The following is a 27,393-nucleotide window of genomic DNA, read 5'->3' on the forward strand; positions in this document are numbered from 1 at the left end:
AGTTCCGCGGAGCGCCCCATTCGAATCTCTCACGATGTCTAATGACTACCGAGGATGCTGATATGGAGTACCTGGCAGGAGGTGGCAGCACAATTCACCTAATATGAAAAACGTATGTTTTTGGAGATGTCCAAATACTGTTGATCACATAGTGTAGTATATCGTCGACGTACCGCTGACTACTGATCGCCATACGGCCCGACAACCTGGACTGATGGTCGAGTTTGCCATTTATTTTCATAGCAGGACCTCTTCGGTTGTCATCCGCGGAACCCTTACAGCACAGCGGTACTTAAACGCTATTCTACGCCCTGTTTTGCTTCACTTCCTGGCAATTTTGAGTTTACATTTCAGCAAGATAGTGCCCGCCCCCAACGGCGAGAGTTTATACTGCATGTCTTCGCGCTTATCATACCCTACCTTGGCCAGCAAGGTCGCCAGATCTCTCCCCAGTTGCGAACTTCGGAGCTTTAGGGCAGGGCCCTGCAACCAGCTGGGATTTTGACAATCTAACGCGGCAATTGCACATAATTTTGCACGATATCCTCAGGGAGGCCTCTAACAATTCTATCAGTCAATGCCAAGCACAATAACTGCTTGCATATGCAAATGACGAACACGTTGCTAACTTGCTCAGTTTTTGAAACTCTTTCTCTTGAATAAATCATCCAGTTTTTTTGAAACTGTAATCATTTGTTTGTCTGTACAGGTATATCACTTCTACCGATTTCCATCCCATTCGGATAATTCCTTCGCGATGCGTCGTTTTGTCCCCTTAGAGTGTATATGAATGACAGATAAATGGCATAAACAACTGTGCCCTTGTGCCCTACTTAGGGGAACAGCGGTTAGTATGGGCCGGAGGTTAGTATGGGCCACATGGTGTTTCTTGGGTTTACTTCAAAACGGCGGACTCATTCAGTGCTTGGAATATAGCGCAGATATAACTCCACCAAAACGGCGGACTCATTCAGTGCTTGGAATATAGCGCAGATATCACTCCACCAAAACGGCGGACTCATTCAGTGCTTGGAATATAGCGCAGATATCACTCCACCAAAACGGTGGACTCATTCAGTGCTTGGAATATAGCGCAGATATCACTCCACCAAAACGGCGGACTCATTCAGTGCTTGGAATATAGCGCAGATATCTCTCCACCAAAATGGCGGACTCATTCAGTGCTTGGAATATAGCGCAGATATCACTCCACCAAAATGGCGGACTCATTCAGTGCTTGGAATAGAGCGCAGAAATCACTCCACCAAAACGGCGGACTCATTCAGTGCTTGGAATATAGCGCAGATATCACTCCACCAAAATGGCGGACTCATTCAGTGCTTGGAATAGAGCGCAGAAATCACTCCACCAAAACGGCGGACTCATTCAGTGCTTGGAATATAGCGCAGATATCACTCCACCAAAATGGCGGACTCATTCAGTGCTTGGAATATAGCGCAGATATCACTCCACCAAAATGGCGGACTCATTCAGTGCTTGGAATAGAGCGCAGAAATCACTCCACCAAAACGGCGGACTCATTCAGTGCTTGGAATATAGCGCAGATATCACTCCACCAAAATGGCGGACTCATTCAGTGCTTGGAATAGAGCGCAGAAATCACTCCACCAAAACGGCGGACTCATTCAGTGCTTGGAATATAGCGCAGATATCTCTCCACCAAAATGGCGGACTCATTCAGTGCTTGGAATATAGCGCAGATATCACTCCACCAAAATGGCGGACTCATTCAGTGCTTGGAATAGAGCGCAGAAATCACTCCACCAAAACGGCGGACTCATTCAGTGCTTGGAATATAGCGCAGATATCACTCCACCAAAACGGCGGACTCATTCAGTGCTTGGAATATAGCGCAGATATCACTCCACCAAAACGGCGGACTCATGCAGAGCTTGGAATAATGCGCAGCTATCACTCCACCATTTACTACAACTTGAGTGCCGCGCGGGATTAACCGAGCGGTCTTGGGCGCTGCAGTCATGGACTGTGCGGCTGATCCCGGCGGAGGTTCGAGTCCTCCCTCGCGCATAGGTGTGTGTGTATGTCCTTAGGATAATTTAGGTTAAGTAGTGTGTAAGCTTAGGGACTGATGACCTTAGCAGTTAAGACCCATAAGATTTCACACACATTTATTTTGTACAACTTGAGTGAATATTTAAGTAGTCCAATGTAGACTGAATCGTAATAATGAATTTCCGCTCAATCACGCCGGTTTCTGTTTCCTCGATGTTTCAATGTGCTGTGTTAGACGGGTAGTATGGACTAAACCAAACTCGGGTGGATGAGCCATATAAGAAATTTATTTTTTCAGTTTAGGCACATGACGCCAAGCTTGAAGAAGAAGCATGCTGTCGATGGAGTGGCCCGAGACTGCAGTGAAGCAAGAGGTTTCAAGTGTTTTAGAAGGCAAAATGAGCGAAAGGATTGCTGCTGACCATTTTAATTTTCCTGGAACTGCACTGCAAAGGATAATAAAATCATTGAAGGATTCAGCAGACATTTATAACACCTTAGACTGGGTTGCTGAAACCAACATTTGAAGAAAAATTACACGAGACCTTTAGATTCCAGGTTAATGCCGCTAGCTAAGACTGAGTTTCAAAAGTTGCCTTACGATTTGGCAGAAAAGTTGAAACTGCCTCACATATTTAACAGGACAAATAAATCGGCAGGTTAAGGTTTCTATGAAAACTTTATGAGGAAACAGCCAGAACCAACTTTCAGATAACCTCAGTCCACAGCTTTAACGCGTTGTTTCATGTTCAGCCGATCCAAGATGAAAGGCTCTTTAAAAAACTGTATTTTTTAATATTTTGTACTTTTGATATACAAGAAGATAACTTTATTTGTGAATTACATAACGCCTTTTTTAATTAAAAACCTATATCTTGATCCAATCGGAGAAATAGAGATGGTGGGAGCAGACACGATCGTGGCATTTGCTGACGATGTTGTAATTCTTGGCGATACGCTAGAGCAAGTATGCGTTGATACTTCCCGATTTCTCCGCATTGCGAAGCAAATTGGGCTGGTGGTGAACGAGGATAAAACCAAATATCTTGTTTTGTCACCCTGTCAAGCTCTCCCTCCTTCTATAATTGTTGATGGGCATACCTTTCAACGAATTCAAGTACTTGGCTTCCATACTGACAGATAACAGTGAAGAGGCGAAAAAAGAGCATCAACGAATAATAAACATCTTTCACATGTTCTTTAGTCTGAACAGTTTATTCAGTTCTTGGCTGATATGACAGAAGAACAGGATCCTGCTGAACGTGACATTATCACACCCTGTACTTTTAGATGGTTCTCAAACCTGCGGACATCAGCAAAAACTGAAGAAGCAATCTGTGCCTTCGAGAGGAAGGTACTTGGAAAGATCTATGGACCTATTTGCGATACAATGGAAGGTAAATGGAAGCTAAGAACCAAAAAAACCTGTACCAACGATTTAGAAAGTCACATATTGGTCAAATGTTTGGACACAAGAAGCTACAATGATTTGGCCACATCCTTCGAGCTGATAGATCCCTCCCATACCGAGTCCTTCATTCTCAAATGGTTCAAATGGCTCTGAGCACTATGGGACTTAACTTCTGAGGTCATCAGTCCCCTAGAACTTAGAACTACTTAAACCTAACTAACCTAAGGACATAACACACATCCATGCCCGAGGCAGGATTCGAACCTGCGACCGTAGCGGTCGCGCGGTTCCAAACTGTAGCGCCTAGAACCGCTTGGCCACCCCGGCCGGCCCTTCATTCTCAACCTGCTGGAAAATGCCCATGGAAATGTCCGAGGACGCAATGGAAGGATCGAGTGTCAACAATTCTTAAAGAAGAAGAGCCGACAGAGGTGGTGGAAGATGAAGTTAGAGACCGGCAACGATGGACTGCCATCTGCTGTAGATATCTCCTCTGTTGTCACCGACTGATCTCCTTTTTCGTCGTGCTATTTGTAGTGTGTTCTCTTATAATTTTTTGTGGAGTGGTATTTTTCCTCCTTCTGTAGTTGTTTATTTGCCGTAGCCCTTAAAGGCCCGTTAATGCAATAAATGATGATGATGGTGATATTTTGTCGTGTGTCCCATACTATCCGACACCTTTCTTAACATCTTGAATTGTGAGTCTTAGAAAATCTTTTCTTGGTCTGAGTCGTTTTCGTTAGAAACCTTTTTTCATCGTTTAAACCAAAACAAATGTTTAACTAAAGGTTTTATGCCGTTATATCTTATTTCAAAACAAAATAGTCTTACACCAGTTTTCGCTTAAGTGGCTCATTGTTACCCTAGATTAAGGTGACAGAGGGGGAAACTGGCCACAGAAATGGCGGTTCCGAATTAGTGTTAAATAATCACCGCTATATGTAAAAATAGAACAAGAATAGCGCCAAAAGGAAGAAAAGGTTACTTTAACTAATATTAGTAAATAAATTCAATTGGTTCACTAGAAAAGGTAGAATGCTTGATGAACTAAAAGAGGAGTTGAATCCAAAATGAAATGGAAGACAGCACCGTTTTTTTCGTACAATTTTCTGACTGTCTGATATGTCATACGGCCTCCTTTTCATTTGAAAATTACGAGTTGTATCCGAGTTGGCGGCTTTCAAAAGGGCCACCATGTTGATAACATAGCTTTACAGGTTTTCACCCGCTCCCACCTCATACTACGTGACTTTAAAATTCTGTTCATCTACCCGTTTCTCTCTTAGAAGGGTGGCTCTATACCTGTGACCATAGTTAGTCCAAAAAGTTTCGACAGTGAGTTAATAAAAATCGAGAAAAGTTAAGATGGTGGGTTGGATGCTTCAGGTGTTCTACATAGCCTCTCCTCCCCATCGAGTACAACGCACATAACATTCATGTAACCATGTGAAAGTGTCACGAAAGTCTTCCTTTGGGATGTTGTTCAGCCCGTGCTTCACATTAGCTTGAATGTCGGATATGTCGGCAGACCCTTCATCTGACTTCCTGCACTTTGTCGTATTGTGGTAGGTTCACATTGATAACACTAAATCTATGATGACTTTTTCCAGAAAATAAGTGTCTGCGCTTTGCATTTCAATTAAGTCGCGGAGGGCGTCCACGCATCGTTGTTTTCGTTGGGAACAAACTTTTCACACTTTTCTCTTCTTCAAAACATTCTGGAGAATGTCTTCAACACTTAACCATTTTGATTCGTGTAACAGTCCGCCTCGATAGCTGAGTGGTAGCCGGCACGGCAGCTCAGCGTGTTCGGTAAAAAACTTGAGTAAAGGAATCAATGATAAACTTGAACGGATGTCTTGTGACGTCCGCCCAGACCGAACGCAACGAACAATACCGAACAAAACGCAAAAAAAAGTGGTCAGCGAGACGGATTGCCGTCCTACGGGCCCGGGTTTGATTCCCGGCTGGGTCGAAGATTTTCTCCGCTCAGGGACTGGGTGTTGTGTTGTCTTCATCATCATTTTATCCCCATCCGGAGCGCAGGTCGCCCAATGTGGCGCCGAATGTAATAAGACCTGCACCAAGGGGGCCGGACCCGACCCGTAAGGGGCCTCCCAGCCAATGACGCCAAGCGCTCATTTCCATTTCCATTTGTGTAACAATAACCCAACTGACTGGCCGAATGCACGTCTGTTCTTTACTGTTATTAGTTCGAGCTGCGCCGTAGTTACTGACTTAACGTCGCTTGGGCAGGGATAAAATCAGTCTCGGAAATTTTTGCATGGACGGTATACATTGTGGTAGTTGAAACATTTCAGAAATGATTATTACACTGTAAAACATATCTAAAATTTTAAGTTTCATGTTTGCTAGCGCATACCTGTAGTATAGCGCTTACTTTGTAGTATTCTTCTTAACGCATATTTAATATGTTTTAGGTAAATAGGAAAAAATAATTACATACAGCGTTTTGAGCTCCTGGCGTTGATTTCAAGAAGACTAAATTCGACTTCATCCCCCTCCCAGCAGTGAAAACTGTATTTGCGGTTTTTAGATACAACGCGCTAAACACGTCTTTATCCGCAATATGCCATGGCTGTCGCGATGTTAGGAACTTGTATCTAAGTGGATGAATACATCTAATAAATTGCTTCGAGAGTGATTTTAGGCTCAAAAATGTTCAAACGTGTGTGAAATCTTATGGGACTTAACTGCTAAGGTCATCAGTCCCTAAGGTTACTCACTACTTAACCTAAATTATCCTAAGGACAAACACACACACCCATGTCCGAGGGAGGACTCGAACCTCCGCCGGGACCAGCCGCACAGTCCATGACTGCAGCGCCTTAGAGATTTTACTCTCTTTTTCATAGAGTGTAACACTTAATTACGCTATCAACGGTGGACGAGGGTTACTAATAAAGTTTTATCTATCTCTCTAGAAAAGTTACTAGTTACTTTTTGTTTTTAGTTTGCAGGTACGTTTTGTAGTCCAGGTATACAGTGACATCCCCACCCCACAGTATCGTAGCAAAGCGCTAGACACGAAATAAAGTGGCACAGTCCATTGAATCGTGCGGTAATTGTTTTTCCGCAGAAACAGAAATGTTGTAGCTGCGTGCAACCTTAGTAGATGATTCTTTTTTGTTTTGTTTTGTTTGAGGTGATAATTAAAACTTTATGACTGCTCCTTAAAATGGAAATGATCACTAGCTCACTTTCGCGACATATTGTACTTCTCGGTACACTAAAATATTTGTATTACTCGATTAAGGGACGTGCTTCGCAGGTCATAAAAATTTTGGTACCTTGTTATGATTAATTTAGCTGTAGAGTATTATTTTACTTAGGTACAAATATACAAATGTGGAATAAGATATTATTTCAAAATAAGAATCAAACCACTAAAAGTTGCATTACATATATTTTGTTTTAATTTTGAGGAAGATTTCCGAATTTGTCAAAATTATTATTATTTATATAACTTTTAGACTGCAATTTGAAAAGCAACTGTTCCGCAAATTTTACATAATATTAACATCCGACGCATCGCGTAGGTATTAATCGAACTGGACGGAAATCAGTAGATGTTATGTACACGTACAAACTAATGGTCACAGTCTCAGAAAAAATGGATAATTTATTCAAGAGAAACAACTTAACGAATAGAGCAAGTCTATAACGGGTTGGTCCACCTAGCCATTAGCACTGATTGATAAAATCAGCGCATACCCTACTGAAGGATATGTTGTCAAATTCTGTTCAATTGTCGCATTAGCTCGTCAAAATCCGGAGCTGGTTGTAGGGCCCTGCCCTAATGCCCCAAACATTCGCAGCTGGAGAGAGATCTGGCGACCTAGCTGGCCAAGGTAGGGTTCGACAAGCAAGAAGACAGGCAGTATTAACTCTCGCCGTCGGGGGCGGGCATTATCTTGCTGAAATGTAAGCCCAGGATGACTTGGCATGAAGGACAACAAAATAGGGCGTAGAATATGTTCGACATACCACTGTGCTGTAAGGGTACCACAGATGACAACCAAAGGGGTCCTGCTACGTGAAGAATTGGCACCCAAGACCACCACGCTTGATTGTTGGGTCGTACGGCGGACGACAGTCAGGTTGGTATCCCACTGCTGTTGGATGGGTTGTTTCCAGACACGTCTTCGCTGGCCATCAGGGCTCAGTTCGAAGTGGAAGGCAGTTCTACTCCAGTTAATGAGACTCCAGGCCGAAGGTGTACCTGGAAGCGCCCCAGACAGCAGTGGGACCTGACTGTCGCCCGCCATACGGCCCATCAATCTGGAGTGATGGATGGTCTGGAGTGATATTTCTTTTCTTTGGTTGTCATCGTCGGACCGTTAGAGCACATCAGTATGCCGACGACATTATAGGCCCTATTTTGTTGCCCTTCGTGGCAAGCAATCCTGGGCATACATTCCAGCAAGATACTGCCAGCCCACACACGTGGAAAGTTTCTACTGCTTGTCTTCGTGCTTGCCAAACCTTACCTTGACCAGCAAGGTCGCCGGGTTTCTCCCGATTGAGAACGTTTGGAGCATTATGGACAGGACCCTCTGACCAGCTCGAGATTTTAACAATCTAATTGGACAGACTTTGGCACGATATCTCTCAGGAGGACAACCAACAACTCCATCAATCAATGTTAAGCCCAATTACTGCTTGCAAAATGGTCAGAGGTGGACCAACGAATTGTTGACTTGCTCAATTTGTGTAGCTCTTTCTCTTTAATAAACCTTCTAATTTTTCTGATGTTGTTGTTGTTGTGGTCTTCAGTCCTGAGACTGGTTTGATGCAGATCTCCATGCTACTCTATCCTGTGCAAGCTTTTTCATCTCCCAGTACCTACTGCAACCTACATCCTTCTGAATCTGCTTAGTGTATTCATCTCTTGGTCTCCCTCTACGATTTTTACCCTCCACGCTGCCCTCCAATCCTAAATTGGTGATCCCTTGATGCCTCAGAACATGTCCTACCAACCGATCCCTTCTTCTGGTCAAGTTGTGCCACAAACTTCTCTTCTCCCCAATCCTATTCAATACTTCCTCATTAGTTATGTGATCTACCCATCTAATCTTCAGCATTCTTCTGTAGCACCACATTTCGAAAGCTTCTATTCTCTTCTTGTCTAAACTATTTATCGTCCATGTTTCACTTCCATACATGGCTACACTCCATACGAATACTTTCAGAAATGACTTCCTGACACTTAAATCAATACTGGATGTTAACAAATTTCTCTTCTTCAGAAACGCTTTCCTTGCCATTGCCAGCCTACATTTTATATCCTCTCTACTTCGACCATCATCAGTTATTTTGCTCCCCAAATAGCAAAACTCCTTTACTACTTTAAGTGCCTCATTTCCTAATCTAATTCCCTCAGCATCACCCGACTTAATTAGACTACATTCCATTATCATTTTTCTGATATGGTAATCATTTGTTTGTCCGTACACGTACTCTACATCTATCGATGTGATGTATCCCATTTGGATAGTTCCTTCGTGATGCGTCGTGTTTTTTTTATTATTTTTTTTTTTTAGAACGATAACGGATATCCTTTAGAAATCATAAAAATTTTGTTTCTTGGGTATGAGTTAATAAACTGTAGAATATTATTTTACTTATGTACAAATACAAAAATGTGTAATAAAATTTTTTTCAAAATTGCAATCAAACCACTAAAAGTCGCATTAAACATTTTTTTAATTTTGACGAAAACTTCTGAAATTACCAAAACTATTATCCTTATTATAATTTTAGAGCAATTGTATGGTAAATTTTATAAAATATTAATGAGATATGGCGTTTACCCTTTAATGTAAAGATCGATGTATAAATATTTTTGCGTTGCGAGTTGAGCATTGCTCGTCACTTTAATCTAAAACCGAGCGAGGTGGCGCAGTGGTTAGCACACTGGACTCGCATTTGGGTGGACGACGGTTCAAACCCGCGTCCGGCCATCATGATTTAGGCTTTCAGTGATTTCCCTAAATCGATTCAGGTAAATGCCAGGATGGTTCCTTATAAAGGGCACGACCGACTTCCTTCCCCATCCTTCCGTAATCCGATGGGACCGATGACCTCGCTGTTTGGTCCCCTCCCCCAAATCAACCTTTAATCTAAATTTTCGTCGCAATTCACCACTATTCTGTTTTGCAGTATGACTGGCTAACATGTTTCTGGTGCCTTCTGATCTATACTGCTGTGCTTGATACTGTAATGTTGGTTTTTTTATTCTGTTATGTGCAAAGTTCAAGTGATTTACTAATCGTAGTCGGAAATTATTACGAAAATAATAAATTACATAACTGATAAAAACTAAAAAGGTTCTGCAATATTTTATTTATAAAATTTATACATAAATGACCAAAAAATCTGGATTCCTCCTTGTAAAGTTCGAATAGTCCCTGAATTTGAGCCAATTTATAGAAACTTTGAGACGACAACAGGAAGAAAATAACCTCAGTAACTTATTTCCTTTCAAATAGTGCTTTTCAATCACGTGCATTAATTCATCACATATTTCTGTTTCGTTATATGCTGCTCTGAATAATGCTCGCCATTGAAGACTGCAGGACAAATTTTAATTTTTGAAACATCTTTGACAGAAGGATGAAGAGGTTAGAGCCTCAAGGAGGACAAGTGCCTCATATTATCTCCTCTGAAACACACCATTGATGCACGATAATGTTCGAGTGGTTGAGAGTTCGCGGGACTTATTCCAAGTCACGCACAAGTCCGTGCAACGCAGTCCGAAGAAATTCAGCAGCATCATCCGAACAGTTTCTTCTCGGAAGACGGCGATGTCGTTCGACAACAAGCCTGTTTTTCCTGCATCGTTTGTCCGGGTTGTGCCACGGTATTCTAATGATGGAAAGTCGTTCTTTCATGATACGACAACCATGTTCATTATAATTCAGTAGTCGTATGGCCTTTCTGTTGCCACAAACGCCAGATACCATAAGTTTGCTTATTTCTACATCTACATTATACCCCGCAAACCACCTAATGGTGTGTGACGGAGGGTACTTCTTGTATCACTAGCTGATCCCCCCTACCCTAGTCTACTCGCGAAAGGAGCGTGGGAAGAATGATTGTCGGTAAGCCTCTGAACTGGCTCTAATGTCTCGTATTTTCTCTGGTGGTCACTGCGCGTGATCTGTGTGGGAGAAAGTAATATGTTGTCCGACTCTTCCAGGAAAGGGCTCTCTCGAAATATGTATGAGTAGTAAACCTCCCCATGATGCATAACGCCTGTCTTGTAGCACTCGGTAACGCACTCGCACCGAAAAACGAAAGCGTGACGATGCGCGCCGCTCTTCGTTGGATCTTTTCTATCTCTTGCATCAGTCCTACCTGGTAAGCATCCCACATTTACGAACAATACTCAAGAATCGGTCGAACAAGCGCCTTATAAGCCATTCCGTTCGTAGATGAGTTACATTTCCTTAAGATTCTTCCTATGAATCTCAGTCATCTGCGTTTTCTACTCTGTTTCACGTGGTCATTCCACTTAAGGTCGCTCTTGATATTACTCCTAGATGTTTTGCGGCTGATGCTGTTTGCAGCAATTTGTCATCAACAGTGTAGTTGCCCAGTAGTGGGTTTCTTTTCCTACGTATGCGCAGTATGTTACATTTATTTACGTTCAGGGAGAATTTTCAGAGCCTGCACCGTTTATTAAGCCTCTGCATGTCATTCTAAACCCTGCATTTATATTTTAAAAGTTTATGTGTTTTGTTTCTGAGGCGGGGATGAGGATTCATCCCGGAATTTGTCGAGCCAAGGGTGGGAATCCCACCCAGCAACCACATTCAGGCTGACAAGCAGTCGTTAGTCGAGCGTGCAGATTCGATTCAGGTGTAGTACTCCTCCTCGTCTCGCAAGCCAGTACGCTGCACGCTTAACTATACGAGGGCAGTTCAATAAGTAATGCAACACATTTTTTTTCTGAAACAGGGGTTGTTTTATTCAGCATTGAAATACACCAGGTTATTCCCCAATCTTTTAGCTACACAACACTATTTTTCAACGTAATCTCCATTCAATGCTACGGCCTTACGCCACCTTGAAATGAGGGCCTGTATGCCTGCACGGTACCATTCCACTGGTCGATGTCGGAGCCAACGTCGTACTGCATCAATAACTTCTTCATCATCTGCGTAGTGCTTCCCACGAATTGCGTACTTCATTGGGCCAAACATATGGAAATCCGACGGTGCGAGATCGGGGCTGTAGGGTGCATGAGGAAGAACAGTCCACTGAAGTTTTGTGAGCTCTTGCGTTGTCATGAAGAAGGAGAAGTTCGTTCAGATTTTTGTGCCTACGAACACGCTGAAGTCGTTTCTTCAATTTCTGAAGAGTAGCACAATACACTTCAGAGTTGATCGTTTGACCATGGGGAAGGAAATCGAACAGAATAACCCCTTCAGCGTCCCAGAAGACTGTAACCATGACTTTACCGGCTGAGGGTATGGCTTTAAACTTTTTCTTGGTGTGGCGCCACTCCATTGATTGCCGTTTTGTTTCAGGTTCGAAGTGATGAACCCATGTTTCATCGCCTGTAACAATCTTTGACAAGAAATTGTCACCCTCAGCCACATGACGAGCAAGCAATTCCGCACAGTTGGTTCTCCTTTGCTCTTTATGGTGTTCGGTTAGACAACGAGGGACCCAGCGGGAACAAACCTTTGAATATCCCAACTGGTGAACAATTGTGACAGCACTACCAACAGAGATGTCAAGTTGAGCACTGAGTTGTTTGATGGTGATCCGTCGATCATCTCGAACGAGTGTGTTCGCACGCTCCGCCATTGCAGGAGTCACAGCTGTGCACGGCCGGCCCGCACGCGGGAGATCAGACAGTCTTGCTTGACCTTGCGGCGATGATGACACACGCTTTGCCCAACGACTCACCGTGCTTTTGTCGACTGCCAGATCACCGTAGACATTCTGCAAGCGCCTATGAATATCTGAGATGCCCTGGTTTTCCGCCAAAAGAAACTCGATCATTGCCCGTTGTTTGCAACGCACATCCGTTACAGACGCCATTTTAACAGCTCCGTACAGCGCTGCCACCTGTCGGAAGTCAATGAAACTATACGAGACGAAGCGAGAATGTTTGAAAATATTCCACAAGAAATTTCCGGTTTTTTCAACCAAAATTGGCCGAGAAAATAAATGTGTTGCATTACTTATTGAACTGCCCTCGTACAAACAGGTCTTGACAGGCAACAACACATTCTCGTTAAGCGGTGGGGAGTAGCAAGCCATATGCGCTGCTTTGGAGGTTTAGTGTCGAACTGTTGTGAAAACCAACTGGATGATTTATTGAACTATCCTAAGCGAGATATTCTACTTCTGCATTTTACACTGGACTGATTGCAGTAACATGTTGTATTATACAATCACAGAGTTTTGACAGCACGGTTCTCCACGGCAATCCTTCTGAATGGTCGGTGTTTTCGATCGATCCACGAGTATTTTTTTCAGTCTTTAACATTCCTCAGTTGTGATTTACCACGAGTCATATACGCTATAATCACCCCAGACACTGTTGCTCTCGACACAATTGTCACACTGCCAGTATCGTCAATACTCCAACTACAGTTGATGCATCAGTCTGAAGTCTCCCATTTTTCCGGGGTCCTCGGACGCCTCCAAAGACACTGGCAAAATGGGAGGCCTCAGACTGATGCAACGCCTTTAGTTGGAGTATCGACGATACTGGCAGTGTGGCAGTTCTGTCGACAGCAACAGCGACAAGGGTAATTACGGCGTATATGACTCGTGGTAAGCCACAACTGAGGAATGTTAAGACCGAATAAAATACCCGACGATCGGTCGACATCATCAACCACTCAGAAAGACTGCCTTGAAGAACTATGCTGTCAGATGGGGCTACTGTCTATTCCTTCTCCTATCTTTCTCCCACTGACATACTTCCCACTCTCTAACAACCTCGTGAGATCGAGGCATTAACTCCTTCGTCCTTTCCCTCTTTGGCCCGCCTAGGTGTGGCTGGTTGCACGCGCTAGCTCGTAATGTGAGTACACTGCCTAGGCAAATGCAAACTAACTTCTTTTACTGCAGTAACACACAGTTTTGGTGGATCATTTATGATCAAATTTAAAAGTTCGCAAAAATACTACAGTGTGACACAAAACAAACTAGTAAACCTTCCCATTATTTCGACAGCCATTAGAACTAAGTCCATTGTCTAAGACGTCTCCTGGGATGTCTTATCACATAACGTTGGCAACAGAGGATTATAAATACACAAATATTATTTAAAATATAGGCTAAATTATAAAAACTCGTGATAAAAATTGAATTACTTGCTTTTTCGGTCATAAGTTATACACGCGGTGGACAAAAATATAGAAACACCAAAACCACGACATATATATATATATATATATATATATATATATATATATATATATATTTTAATAGTGTGACGAGGACCTCCCGTCGGGTAGACAGTTCGCCGGGTGCAGGTCTTTCGATTTGACGCCACTTCGGCGACTTGCGCGTCGGGTAGACCGTTCGCCGGGTGCAGGTCTTTCGATTTGACGCCACTTCGGCGACTTGCGCGTCGATGAGAATGAAATGATGATGATTAGGACAACACAACACCCAGTCCCTGAGCGGAGAATATCTCTGACCGAGCCGCCGGCCGCGGTGGTCTAGCGGTTCTGGCGCTGCAGTCCGGAACCGCAGGACTGCTACGGTCGCAGGTTCGAATCCTGCCTCGGGCATGGGTGTGTGTGATGTCCTTAGGTTAGTTAGGTTTAAGTAGTTCTTAGTTCTAGGGGACTTATGACCTAAGATGTTGAGTCCCATAGTGCTCAGAGCCATTTGAACCATTTGACCGAGCCGGGAATCGAACCCGGGCCCTTAGGATTGACAGTCTGTCGCGCTGACCTCTCAGCTACCGGGGGCGGACCACGACATATTAATATGCCTAATACAATGTAGGAAAACCGTTGGCATTCAAAACTGCTTCCAATCGTCTCTGAATGAATGAATAACGGTCATGTATAATTTTCAAGGGAATCTTGTACTATCCCTCCTGCAAAATAGTAGCATGCTCAGGAAAACGATGATGAAGGATAATAGTAACCACGCACTTTTCTCTCCAAAGTAGACCACAGAGGCTCAACAGTATTGAGATTTTGCCACTGTGATGGTCAGGAGAGAGGCGACACTTCATCCTCGTCGTCAAAAAACCAGTCCTGAACAGTCCGTGCAAAGTCCGAGAGATGGCACCACCGGTGCGTATCGAGGTCATGTTTAGTTAGTAGCATCTTTGGAAAGACCTCACAGCAAGTTTCAGCCATATTGGTCTATTTCTTTGTGTTTGGTATTCGTGTGAATCAAGGAAGTCGAGTGATTGTCAAAAAATGGACGAATCTGCACCAAAATAGGCGAAGACCATTCCTTCGGCCGGAAAGGTTATGGCGACTGTCTTTTGAGATTCGCAAGGGATAATCCTCATCGGCTATCTGGAAAAGGGTAAAACTATTACAAGTGAATATTTTTCATCGTTACTGGACTGTTCGAAAACCGAGCTGCAAGAAAAACGCCGGCAACTGGACCGCAAAATAGTCCTCTTCCATCACGACAATGCACCAGCACACACCTCAGCAGTTGTGGTCGCAACATTAATGGAAATAGGATTCCAACTCGTTTCACATCCCCCTCTTCTCCAGACTTGGCTCCCTCGGGGTACTATTTGTTCCCCAATTTGAACAAATGGCTGCCGGCTCAAAGAGTTTATTCAGACGAGGAGGTGATTGCAGCAACTAATAGCTATTTTGCAGAATTGGACGATTCCTATTATTCGGAAGGGATCAACAAATTAGAACAGCGTTGGACGAAGTGTATAAGTCTAAAAGGAGACTATGTCGAAAAATAAAAAAGGTTTACCCCAAACACGTACGTAGTTTTTATTTTTGCACGGACTTTTCAAACGCCCCTCGTAAATGCTTCAAAATAATTGTGAACAACTGTGGCCTGGTAACATGACATCGTTGTATGAGAATATGAAGTCCATGAATGGCTGCAAATGGTCTCCAAGTAGCAGAACAGAATCATTTCCAGTCAGTGATCGGTTCGGATGGAGCAGAGGACCCAGTCCATTTCATGTAAACACAGCCCACACCATTACGGAGTTACCACCAGCTTGCACAGTGCCTTGTGGAAACCTGGATCCATAGCTTCATGGGGTCTGCGCCACATTCGAACCCCACCATCAGCTCTTACCAACTGAAATCGGGCTCATCGGACCAGATCGCGGTTTTCCAGTCACGAGTCCACGAGCGCCGCTGCAGGCGATGTCGTGCTGGTAGCAAAGGCACTGGCATCGGTCGTCTGCTGCCATAGCCCATTAACGCCAAATTTCGCCGCACTGTCCTATCAGATACATTCTTCGTACATCCAACGCTGATTTCAGTGGTTATTTCACACAGTATTGCTTGTCTGTTAGCACTGACAACTCTACGCAAACGCCGCTGCTTCGCGGTCGTTAACTGAGAGCCACCGGCTTGTCCGTGGTGAGAGGTAATGCCTCAAATTTGATATTCTCGACACACTCTTGGCACTGCGGATCTCGGAACATCGAATTCCCTAAGGACTTCAGAAACTGAATGTCCCATGCGTCTAACTCCAACTACCATTCCGGCTACAAAGTCTGTTAATTCGCGTCGTGCAGCCATGATCAAGATGGAAACCTTTTCACACGAATCACCTGAGTACAAATGAAAGCTCCGCCAGTGTACTGTCCTTTTATGCCTTGTGTACGCGATTCTACCGCTATTTGTATGTGTGCATATCGCTATCTCGTGCCTTTTGTCACCATGTTTTATATCCCAATTTTCAATTTGATTCTGTCTTGTGTAACTTTAACCTGATCTCATGAACTGCTGCCTATATCTTTACATGGTCTTTCCTGGTTACCGAGGATTCTTCACACTCGTGTGTCTGGAATTTACATGAACTTTTTCTGTACAGTCGCAGTCTTTTTTAGCTTGTTTTGGGTTTCAAGTTTAATTTATTAAACCGAATGTAGACCTGCATGTTTTATGATGATATTTGTACTCACACTGTTTTCCATGCCAAGTTTATTCATTCGCAGCTATGTTTCCTCTTTAGAAGATTGTAAAAACTGCTATAGTTTTCTTTATTGAAAAAGCATGCATTTTGGCCTAAAACAGTGGTCATGATACGCAGATGGCTGCGTGACAAAAAGAAACGAAACGACTGTCGCCTTGGCAGACCGGCCAAGACCATAAGGGGCACGGCGCGCGACCCCGATATCGATATCCCAGCCGACGCGGTAAACCACAAAGGAAGCACCGCGTGCCACTACTATACACGTCCAGCAGAGCCTCAAAGTTCTCGTACGACATTGATTATGCGTTTCCTTCACATTTATTAAGGTTTTTCTGCTGCATCACCCAAAGCGATAAATCAGTGCTACAAAGCTAAAGTGCGTAGGGTTTGTTTCTATAATTTCGTCGTCCAAAGTAGGTAAAAAAAAAAAAGTAATACCATCAGATTGAATGACGAAAAGAGTCATTAACTTATGAAGAAAGTATCTGACATGTGACATCACGCAAGCATAAGAGATTCTATGAAGATTATGTATTACGAACCTGCATCTACATCTACATGATTACTCTGCAATTCACATGTAAGTGCTTGGCAGAGGGTTCATCGAACCACAATCATACAATCTCTCTACCATTCCACTCCCGAACAGCTCGCGGGAAAAACGAACACCTAAACCTTTCTGTTCGAGCTCTGATTTCTCTTATTTTATTTTGATGATCATTCCTACCTATGTAGGTTGGGCTCAACAAAATATTTTCGCATTCGGAAGAGAAAGTTGGTGACTGAAATTTCGTAAATAGATCTCGCCGCGACGAAAAACGTCTTTGCTTTAATGACTTCCATCCCAACTGGCGTATAATATTTGCCACACTCTCGTCCCTATTACGTGATAATACAAAACAAGCTGCCCTTTCTTGCACACTTTCGATGTCCTCCGTCAATCCCACCTGGTAAGGATCCCACACCGCGCAGCAATATTCTAACAGAGGACGAACGAGTGTAGTGTAAGCTGTCTCTTTAGTGGACTTGTTGCATCTTCTATGTGTCCTGCCAATGAAACGCAACCTTTGGCTCGCCTTCCCCACAACATTATCTATGTGGTCTTCCCAACTGAAGTTGTCCGTAATTTTAACACCCAGGTACTTAGTTGAATTGACAGCCTTGACAATTGTACTATTTATCGAGTAATCGAATTCCAAGGGCTTTCTTTTGGAACTCATGTGGATCACCTCACACTTTTCGTTATTTAGCGTCACCTGCCACACCATACAGCAATCTTTTCTAAATCGCTTTGCAACTGATACTGGTCTTCGGATGACCTTACTAGACGGTAAATTACAGCATCATCTGCGAACAACCTAAGAGAACTGCTCAGATTGTCACCCAGGTCATTTATATAGATCAGTCGAAATTAGTGCATATGAAAAAGCTACAAAGATCCACGAGATGAAAATATTTTATTTTCAATAAATAACGGACATCGTCCGAAAAAAAACCACACACAAGATAAAATCTGTGATAGTGTTGTCATGAACTCACGCAGAATATAATTACCCCCTTGCGAAATGTACTTCATTTAATGTCACGTGACAAAGTTTCCGGAGCTGCTTCGCTCGTATTGCAAACATTTCGCTCGGTGTCTAAGATCGAAGTATTCTCTCCTGGAGGTACTGTCCCGAATACGAATATGCATGACTTCAGACTATTAACAGTTGCCTGATATCCGATGCTGATGTTTATTTATTCACGTTGTTGCTGTTCTCTATCCCTAACAGACATTATTACGTCCTCCTCGATACTACCTGGTGGCTTCAAGCAACGAGTGTTTAAAAATGTGAAAGAGCCGATAGCAGAGTTCCCTTACTGAGATACATAGCACCGTATCCGGTATTTTATGCTCGCATTCATACTCAAAATGTTTTTCTAAGAGTTCACTATCTTCGCAGGGCTGGTATAGAAGGTATGAACTGCACTAAAGATGATGATATTTTTGTACTCCTAATAAACGAATCACAGCTACGAGTGATTACCTTGCCATGTCCATTACAACATATGCAGATTCTCTTACAACAAACAATGGAAGAGTATTAACTTGTCCCAGCTAACATTCTTTTGTGTTTACGAAGTCTGATTATTAACCATAACGGATTTTAAAAGGACAGATCAATAGAAGCCTGACACAAAAATACGAGACTCCTATCATTACTTAGGAATTATTTTATTCTGTCTCACCCTTTGTACAGAAATGAGGGCGGCGATCGATCGAGCTGACCGAGTTGTGACCACGCGAGGCACCAGTTTGTGCGGCACGACAACCTCTAGCTCGCTCGTTTGCCGGACTATTTTCCGCGCTAGCAAGGCATAGAAAAAACACACACACACGAACAGGAAGCACCCAGAAAGGGAAGTGTAAATGGGGTTTAAACTTAGCGGGTTGAGAGGGTATGTGACGTTAGTTCAATGAGTACGAAAATCGAGTAAAATTTACAAAGAGCTCAGCACTATAAGCTCACGTATCACAATGACGTTGCAACGTCCCTGGTCGGGATGGGTGTCGTAAATCCGTTATATCCTCTCCTGAGGCAAGCGGTCTCACAACTAGTGTAACTGGTCCTCGATTCATCCGATAATGGCACTGGACCAGAGTCTGTGCTGCTGGTCCTGGCGGAGGTTCGAGTCCTCCCTAGGGCATGGGTGTGTGTGTTTGTCCTTAGGATAATTTAGGTTAAGCAGTGTGTAAGCTTAGGGACTGATGACCTTAGCAGTTAAGTCCCATAAGATTTCACACACATTTGAACATTTGAACTGGACCAGAGTTGAGGCACGAGCTGGTCCCACACATGTTCTGTCGGCGACTGATCCGGGGGTCCCGCTGGCGACAGAAGTACCCCAACACCACGCAGATAGCTCATAGAGACGCGTGAAATGCGTGGACGAGCATTGTCCTGCTGGAATTGGCACCACGATGAGTCGCATGAGAGGTAACACATGAGGATGCAGAATGTACGAGGGTGAGTCAAATGAAAACCTCAAATTTGTAATAACAAACCGAAATTTCGCGCCGTTATCCTGTAAGTTGGTAAGCGTGCTACAAACAGCGTGCAGAATGGCCTGTAGGTGGCAGCATAGTGCGGATGCACACATACCGTCGCAGTATCAGCATAAAGCTGGCCGCCCCACTTGCGACTTGCACCAGAGAAGAACAGCGTTCTGTTATTCGGTTTTTGCGTAGTGAAGGTGTGAAACCTATTGAAATTCATCGACGAATGAAGGTTCAGCAGCAAGTCTACGAACGGAGTAGGAAGTTCGCAAATGGTGTGACTTCAGTGGAAGATGCTCCTCGTCCAGGTCAGGCACAACGAGTTGTGACTCCACAGACCATTGCAGCAGTTGAAGCCATAGTGAAGGAAAATCGCCGAGTGGCACTGAATGACATTGCAGCATGTTTACAGATTAGTCATGGGTAGCACACCACATTGTGCATGATGTGCTCCAGTTTCACAAAGTGTCTGCAGGATGGGTGCCACGGCAGCTGACCCCTGAAATGAGAGAACGACGTGTTGATGCTTGTGAATAACTTCTTCGGCGCTTTGAACGAGAAGGTGATGGCTTCTTTGCAAGAATCCTTACTTGGGACGAAACCTGCGTTCACTTCCACCAACCGGAAACGAAGAGAGCGAGCAAGGAATGGCGCCATTCCCCATCATCAAAACCAAAGAAGTTTCGAACAGAACCATCAGCAGGGAAGGTTATGCTGACTCTCTTTTGGGACGAAAAAAGCATCATTACACGCCTAGAGGGACCAACGTCACCAGTGCATCATACACAGATCTCCTAAAAAACATCTGCGGCCGGCAATCAAATCAAAGCGATGCGGATTGCTGTCAGCAGGTGTCATTTTGCAACATGAGAATGCAAGACCCCACACTGCCCGTACAACAGTTGCAACAATCACAGCCCTGCATTTTGAGTGTCTTCCTCATCCACCATACTCACCAGACCTTGCCCCAAGTGATTTCCATATGTTTAGACCACTCAGAGACGCAATGGGAGGAAAGAAGTTCTTTTCTCATAAAGAGGTATGCCACGCGGTGCATCAAAAGAATTTTTTTCTAAAGGAATTTCTACACTTTGTTAGTGCTGGAGGACTTGCATTGAGCGTGAGGGAGATTATGTTGGAAAGTGATACAGCTTTGTACCGCTTCTGCACAATAAACAATATTTAAAAAATATTTAAGGTTTTCATTTGACTCAACTGCGCCGTCAGAGTTGCGTCAGTCCCTACCAGCCGTGACCTGAAGTCATACTCGACGCTACGCCACACCATGGCGCCAGGAATGACACCACTGTGCCTCTCCAAAACATTAGAAGAATAGGAACTCTCTCCAGATCGCCGCCATACTCGTCAACGATGGTCATCTGGGGCAGTGCAGAACCGTGATTCATCGCTGCGCACAATGGGACGCCATGCAACAGTAGTCCATGCTTCTCGCTCACAGCACCACTCCATACGCAGTCGTCTGCGTTGTAGTGTTAGCGGCAGCCTAAGCATGGAACCGTGATTCCTTTGTCCGGTTGCTGTTAGTGTCCGACCAATGGTACAAGAGGGCACAAAATGTTGCTGGCAGTCCATTACTTCTCGAATGACAGGCGTAAATGTGAAGGGGTTACTATGCGCTCGGTACACAATTCGGGGATCAGGTGTTCGACCGGAACCTTGACGACGTGACATGCAGTGCAACATTGGGCCACTGTTACAACCGAATGACCCACAGCTCTGGCTACTGCATGATTCGACCACCCAGCCAAAAGGAGAGCCACAATTGGTGTCTCTTCAAATTATGTCAGGAGCTGATAACGTTGTATCACACGAGTACGTGATATCTCCGTGTCCTTCACAGTAATCACTCGACATCTCCTTATATACCTTACCAGTCCTGGTAACAACACTAAACATTATCAACACTTAAGCAGTGTAGTGGTCGTTCTACCTTTCACAGAGAATTCCAACGTTAATCAGTTACATACCAATGATGTATACGAGTCTGAAGTTACATTGTCATCCGACAATGTCTTCTAGATGTTTCACTTTCTTTCCCAGGTAGTGCATCTGCCAAGGGGTCTTAGTTGACCACTGTCTTCTTCGACATTTAACTTTGTCCTTACACTGTGACAAGTCTAAACAAAATCAGTCTACTCAGGAGCAGGGTACAAGCTGTTTGTTACAGACGTGTTCTTGCCCTCCGCTAAATAGTAAAAAATAGTGCACGTTTTGATCAGCATCACGAAATATGGCACCCCAAAACACTTCGAGCGGTGAAAGGACCGAATGTAGACCTGTGCGGATCCTGCTTAGAATGCTGCCACCACTAACTGCATACATTTACTAAATACACTATTTATTTCTTTATTTGAGACCTCGTATTTGAGGGATGAACGCATCAGTAGTAAACTGCTCGTCCACGGCCACTGAGCTGATTGATTTTAATACGAGTACGACATGTCAAGGGGTAAATGCACAGTCAACATCGAAAAGTAGTCGCGCACTAATACGTCACCATAAATATACGACTAGCCTAGTTTCACTTTTATCAGGGTAGTATCTCCGTCCTTGAAAAAACAAACCAACCGTATGTAACTATAGAAACCTCTAGGGCGCAGAAATATCAGATATGAAACTCATAGACAATCGTATGGTGCAACTCATAAAGCGCTAGCTCGTGAAACTGATGGACGAGCCAGGTCGAATTCGTGCGCTCTTTCAGAGGCTGTTTGATTTCATACATTGGCCAGTGCGGATGTACTTCTCAGATGCTTCCTCACTCCAGTGAAAGACGGACTAGTTCTCCAGCTCAACGATAAAGCAATACGAATAAAGCAATTAAACAATAAATCACACACGACAGACTGTTTGCAGATGCTGTCTACTGCATCCTTCCCTATACATAATGAAGTCGCTGCGGCTTGCATCTAAGAGGTCACCTACAGTGTTGGTGATTTGCATTGTTCATTATCTTCATTGTCTTTATGGAACACAAATGAGTGTCGAGGCTCGTCAACATAAAATAATGACTAATGGGACACAGATCCCACCCTAATCCGTATACTGATCGAAATAATACACACACCCACACCCACACACACACACACACACATACACACACACACACACACACAGATGTATATGTGCTAGCAAAAATCTAGAAAAATGGAATGATCGATACATTTATTTCAATAAAAGAAAAGAAACGTTATCCGGAAGTTCCGAGCAGTATTTCAGTGAGTTAGCAAAGCGCTGTACTTTTGTAAGGAAATGGGATCAAATTCCTATCTGGTCTAATACAGTACATCCACAGTCCACTCAGACACTTCAAGAACATTCCATTACGAGTATTTAAATAAAACAACGAACTATTATTTCATTGATATTGGAGTAATGGATGTCTTTTTTTATCAAAGAAAATAAGGGACATTCTGAAAGTATCCATCAAAGCGCTCATACATGTTTCTTATCGAGTATGACAGTTATGTTGTATCTTATGATATTATATCGTATCGTGAATGATTACTCTTCATTTGTATACACAAACACGACGCAGACGGTTAGACACGAGCTTCTTTCAGTCCGTAGATGCTTCTGATAGTAAAGGAACGCAGTTAAAGGTGAGATAGTTCAATTAATAAAATCAGTCAGCTCTTAGTGTTGTCTTATTGAATCTATATATATTTCGAGCACCGGCTGCATCTTCAAGTCTGTCCTCTTAGCCTCCTTCACAAATTCTATACAAACTTGGCACTGACATTATTAGCGACATATTTTCACATTTTTCAAAAAATGGTTCAAATGGCTCTGAGCACTATGGGACTTAACTTCTGAGGTAATCAGTCCCCTAGAACTTAGAACTACTTCAACCTAACTAACCTAAGGACATCACACACATCCATGCCCAAGGCAGGATTCGAACCTGCGACCGTAGCGGTGGTGGTTGTTGGGATGTTTAAGGGGGACTAAACAGCTAAGGTCATCAGTCCCCCGACCGTAGCGGTCACGCGGTTCCAGACTGTAGCGTCTAGAACCGCTCGGTTACTCCGGCCGGCCCACATTTTTCAGAGGGAATAGAATGTCATAAAACTTTTAAGTACTGATAGATTTCTTAATGTTATCAGCTTGCAGTTAGAGAAAGTATGATGAAAACATGCTCTCTAAAAATTAGAATACCCACTTTAATCCAAAGAAATTCAAACTAACAATTATTCCTTGATGTTTTTACTACTCTGTGTATAAAGTTTACACCTTTCTTTCCTTCCTCAATCAAAAATGAATAGCAAAAATTACTGTGCAACAACTGTCGATCACTAGCTTTACTAAACACATTGATTAATGATTCGTCAACGATTTTTGAAAACGCAAAGTAATTTAAATAATTTCTGAACTCTAAACTAAGAGATAGATGACTAAATTAACAAAGTGGGTGATAACAGTGTCTAACAAGTCACGTAGTTATCACCAGACATATCTGAAATTTCCTATTGGTTTCCTGTAAATATAGTATTTTGCTTTGTGTAATGATAGTGTTACTGAGTTGGACAAAAAAATTATCATGCAGACTGAATATCATGAGAAAAGTATTGTTGTGGGAGAAAGACAACAGACATATTTCCAGGAGGTGGTGTTCCACAGCTCTTAAATATTTGAAAAATGTCATGTTCCCGCCTATAGCCGCTGATAAAATTCTTTATTTACATAAGCAGTTTCTGCCGACTGACATAATCAGGTTCACAAAAGTTAAGGCCGATTGAAGTTATAACACAAATAAGTGCACTAGCTGGCACACTTTTTATACACTGGAATCTTTATTACGTTTGAAAACAGTGTCTAATTCATGGTTTTATCATCTGACAATAGTGATTTTATATTTCGTCTGACATGATCCTGTGAATACTTTTATGAACCTTTTGATTGTCAGTCGACCGGAACTGATTGTGTAAATAAAGAACATTATCAGCAACTAAAGGCGGTAACATGACTGTTTCAAACAACAGATACGGCAACTGTCTTCATGTATCAGCTTCTTTTATACACCACATTTCATAAAAAGAAAAGAGTGTAAAGGAATTTCTCTGCGGACAAGTTATGAAGCAGACGTCCTCAGATCACAACAGTTACGAATGCTTCATCCAGTCGAAATGTAAATAAGAAATATATGTTCATAACCGAATGTTTACAAACAGTTCAACGGCGTAACTACATGTGACACGTCAATATAGAAAGGCGTAGTACACATAACTATCCGGCAATGGTGTGTTCTTAATCAACAGCAGTACCTTTAGAATTCAAATTTCACTCAGTTTTCCAGTAACAACAATTCGGACTAGAATATGGTTATGGTTCCTCGATTTATGACAACGATTGCGAACTGAGTTGGCGACTGTAGCCAATTACAGACGTCGCCGTAATCACTTAAATGTTCGACACTGCTGATGCAGTGGTACCTTCATTTTTAACTTATGAGGCTTGTACAGGTATAAGGAAAGGAAACACGTGTCTGTCCAGTTGCTGCGCTTCATTTAAAAATTCTAAGGTTCTCACTGCGAAGGAGATGGAGTAGTGGAAAAAATCTCTGCGTACTAAACAGGAACATACTGAATTAGCTATAGGGAGTTTAAGGGCGTCTGCTTTGAGTCAAATAGAGGCTGTGCGTAAGTGCTGACTCTGAGGCTAGAGGGGTTAAAGCGGGGCGAACAGATGGAATGCAGGAGCAGGTGTGCCTTGCGCTACGAGAATGGATGTTCTCCGGAAAAGCTAATCGCCGAGAGAACAAAACCAGGTCATTTCGTGCCGAATTTTGAATTGCCCTCCAATATAACAATAAAAGGTACCTGTCACAAGTAGAAACATTTTTGCACAGCGCGTGCGCACTGTCTGACATTTCAGATTATTGCCTGCTACTCTAGGACGTCACGAGCCTCAGGAGGCTACGAACGAGAAGAAAATAATGCCCCCGCCAGGAGCATCTCCGTTGTGGGCTCTGTTACGTCACAGAGCCGCCGCTGCTAGCTGCTAGCGCACGCATAAATTACTGTATCTTTACGTTGGCGCTCGCTGCCGCTGCGCCGTCAGCGTTCAGCGTAAACACGATAGTGTCGGCGTACCTGTCCAACGCCTCCACAGCACGCCGGTCTTCACTGATGTAGGCGCTGTGTTTATTATTCAGCGTTACGCAGCACCGGTAAAGATCCAAAACGGCTCTCTACGTTCGTCTTTCAGCTCATTTTGTGCTGCAATTTGCTGCTCCATTGACCGTACTGTTTGTGTGCCACTGCCGCCGTATCTCACTCACCTGAATCGCCGACAAAAACTAAGAAAAATGTCGGACGGCCTTCGAGTTGAATCAGAACTGGGAAGGACAGCCTACGGCTTCTGCTCCAACTAAAAATATCTCCCATCGTCTCCTCCTTCACTGCAGAGTCGATCAATGTATATCTGTCGATTATGACACGGCGTATTGATTTAGTATGAGACAGTTGAGCCGCGCGGGATTAGCCGAGCGGTCTAAGGCGCTGCAGTCTTGAACTGTGCGGCTGATCCCGGCGGAGGTTCGAGTCCTCCCTCGGGCATGGGTGTGTGTGTTTGTCCTTAGGATAATTTAGGTTAAGTAGTGTGTAAGCTTAGGGACTGATGACCTTAGCAGTTAAGTCCCATAAGTTTGCACACACATTTGAAACAGTTGACTGATATTCAGGAAGATCTGAAATGAAAGGGGAGGAAGGATAGCGTTTAGTGTCCCACATACGTCGAGTTTATTATATACGAAGGACAACCTCAGAGACGACCAAGATGGGTGGGGTTGGTTCAAATGGCTCTGAGCACTATGGGACTTAACATCTGAGGTCATCAGTCCCCTAGAACTTAGAACTACTTAAACCTAACTTACTTAAGGACATCACACACATCCATGCCCGAGGCAGAATTCGAATCTGCACCTAGAACCGCTCGGCCACATCGGCCGGCCGACCAAGATGGGGCAAATCAACAGTGTCAAAGAGACCATCTCAATGATTGTTAGAATTGATTTGGCGACGCCACGGAAAATACGAATTTGGAGTGCCGAATGAGCATCTGAACAACGTTTAGATCCCTTGGGCATTAGCGTTTGTAGATTAGAGGAACGTTTTCTCCTCACTGCTGCCGGAATACGCAATCCATGTGGCCGTCAAGAATTACTGAGCGTAGCATCAACAACAGCGTCATAATACATGTATACATTATACATGAAATGTGTCTCTTTAATCTACTGTAAACATATGGAGACGCACGAAGACGACATTTTCTTAGACAACACGTATTATTCGACAAGCGACGCTCACTTTAGTGGCATATGATGAAATCTAATTGGTTGTGTTTTGACGCGTATTCGTCGGCACTCAATACTAAGAGAACAGGATGTGGAAGAACGGCTACAGACAACGCCGAGGAAAAATGTCGCGAGGGGGAAGCGTAGCGTGCGCGCGCGCGCGCTCGCGGCAGGCCGGCGTGCTCACCTGTTGGCAGCCGGTGGTCAGCATGGCGCTCCCGGCGAGTCCCGGCGCCGCACTGAGGCCGCACAGCCCGCTACGCCAGACCTGGCGCCGCGGGGCAGCATCCAGGCTCTCCGCGCAGGATCTAGGCGCGCCCCCAGAAGCCTCGGCGCCTCCCTGCCAGAACGGCTTCTCCGGCCGTCAGGCCCTAAGAGCTAACGTATCCAGCTTTGCGTCGGTATCCGTGCAACGAAAGTAACAGAGGTTTTATTGATGGAAGTGTGATGAGA

General features: G+C 43.7%; 1 protein-coding gene across 1 annotated transcript in view; it reads right to left on the reverse strand.

Moving 5' to 3' along the window:
• Positions 1 to 27,160, reverse strand: part of LOC126470787 (palmitoleoyl-protein carboxylesterase NOTUM) — a 338,465-nt gene extending 311,305 nt beyond the window's left edge. The window contains exon 1 of the mRNA XM_050098797.1: positions 27,128 to 27,160. Coding sequence (XP_049954754.1) covers positions 27,128 to 27,151 — 24 coding nt within the window. The 5' untranslated portion in view covers positions 27,152 to 27,160. The remainder of the gene's footprint in view (positions 1 to 27,127) is intronic.
• Positions 27,161 to 27,393: the final 233 nt, after the last annotated feature.

Source organism: Schistocerca serialis, chromosome 3 (genome assembly GCF_023864345.2).
Source record: "Schistocerca serialis cubense isolate TAMUIC-IGC-003099 chromosome 3, iqSchSeri2.2, whole genome shotgun sequence".
Classification (NCBI taxonomy): Eukaryota; Metazoa; Arthropoda; class Insecta; order Orthoptera; family Acrididae; genus Schistocerca; species Schistocerca serialis.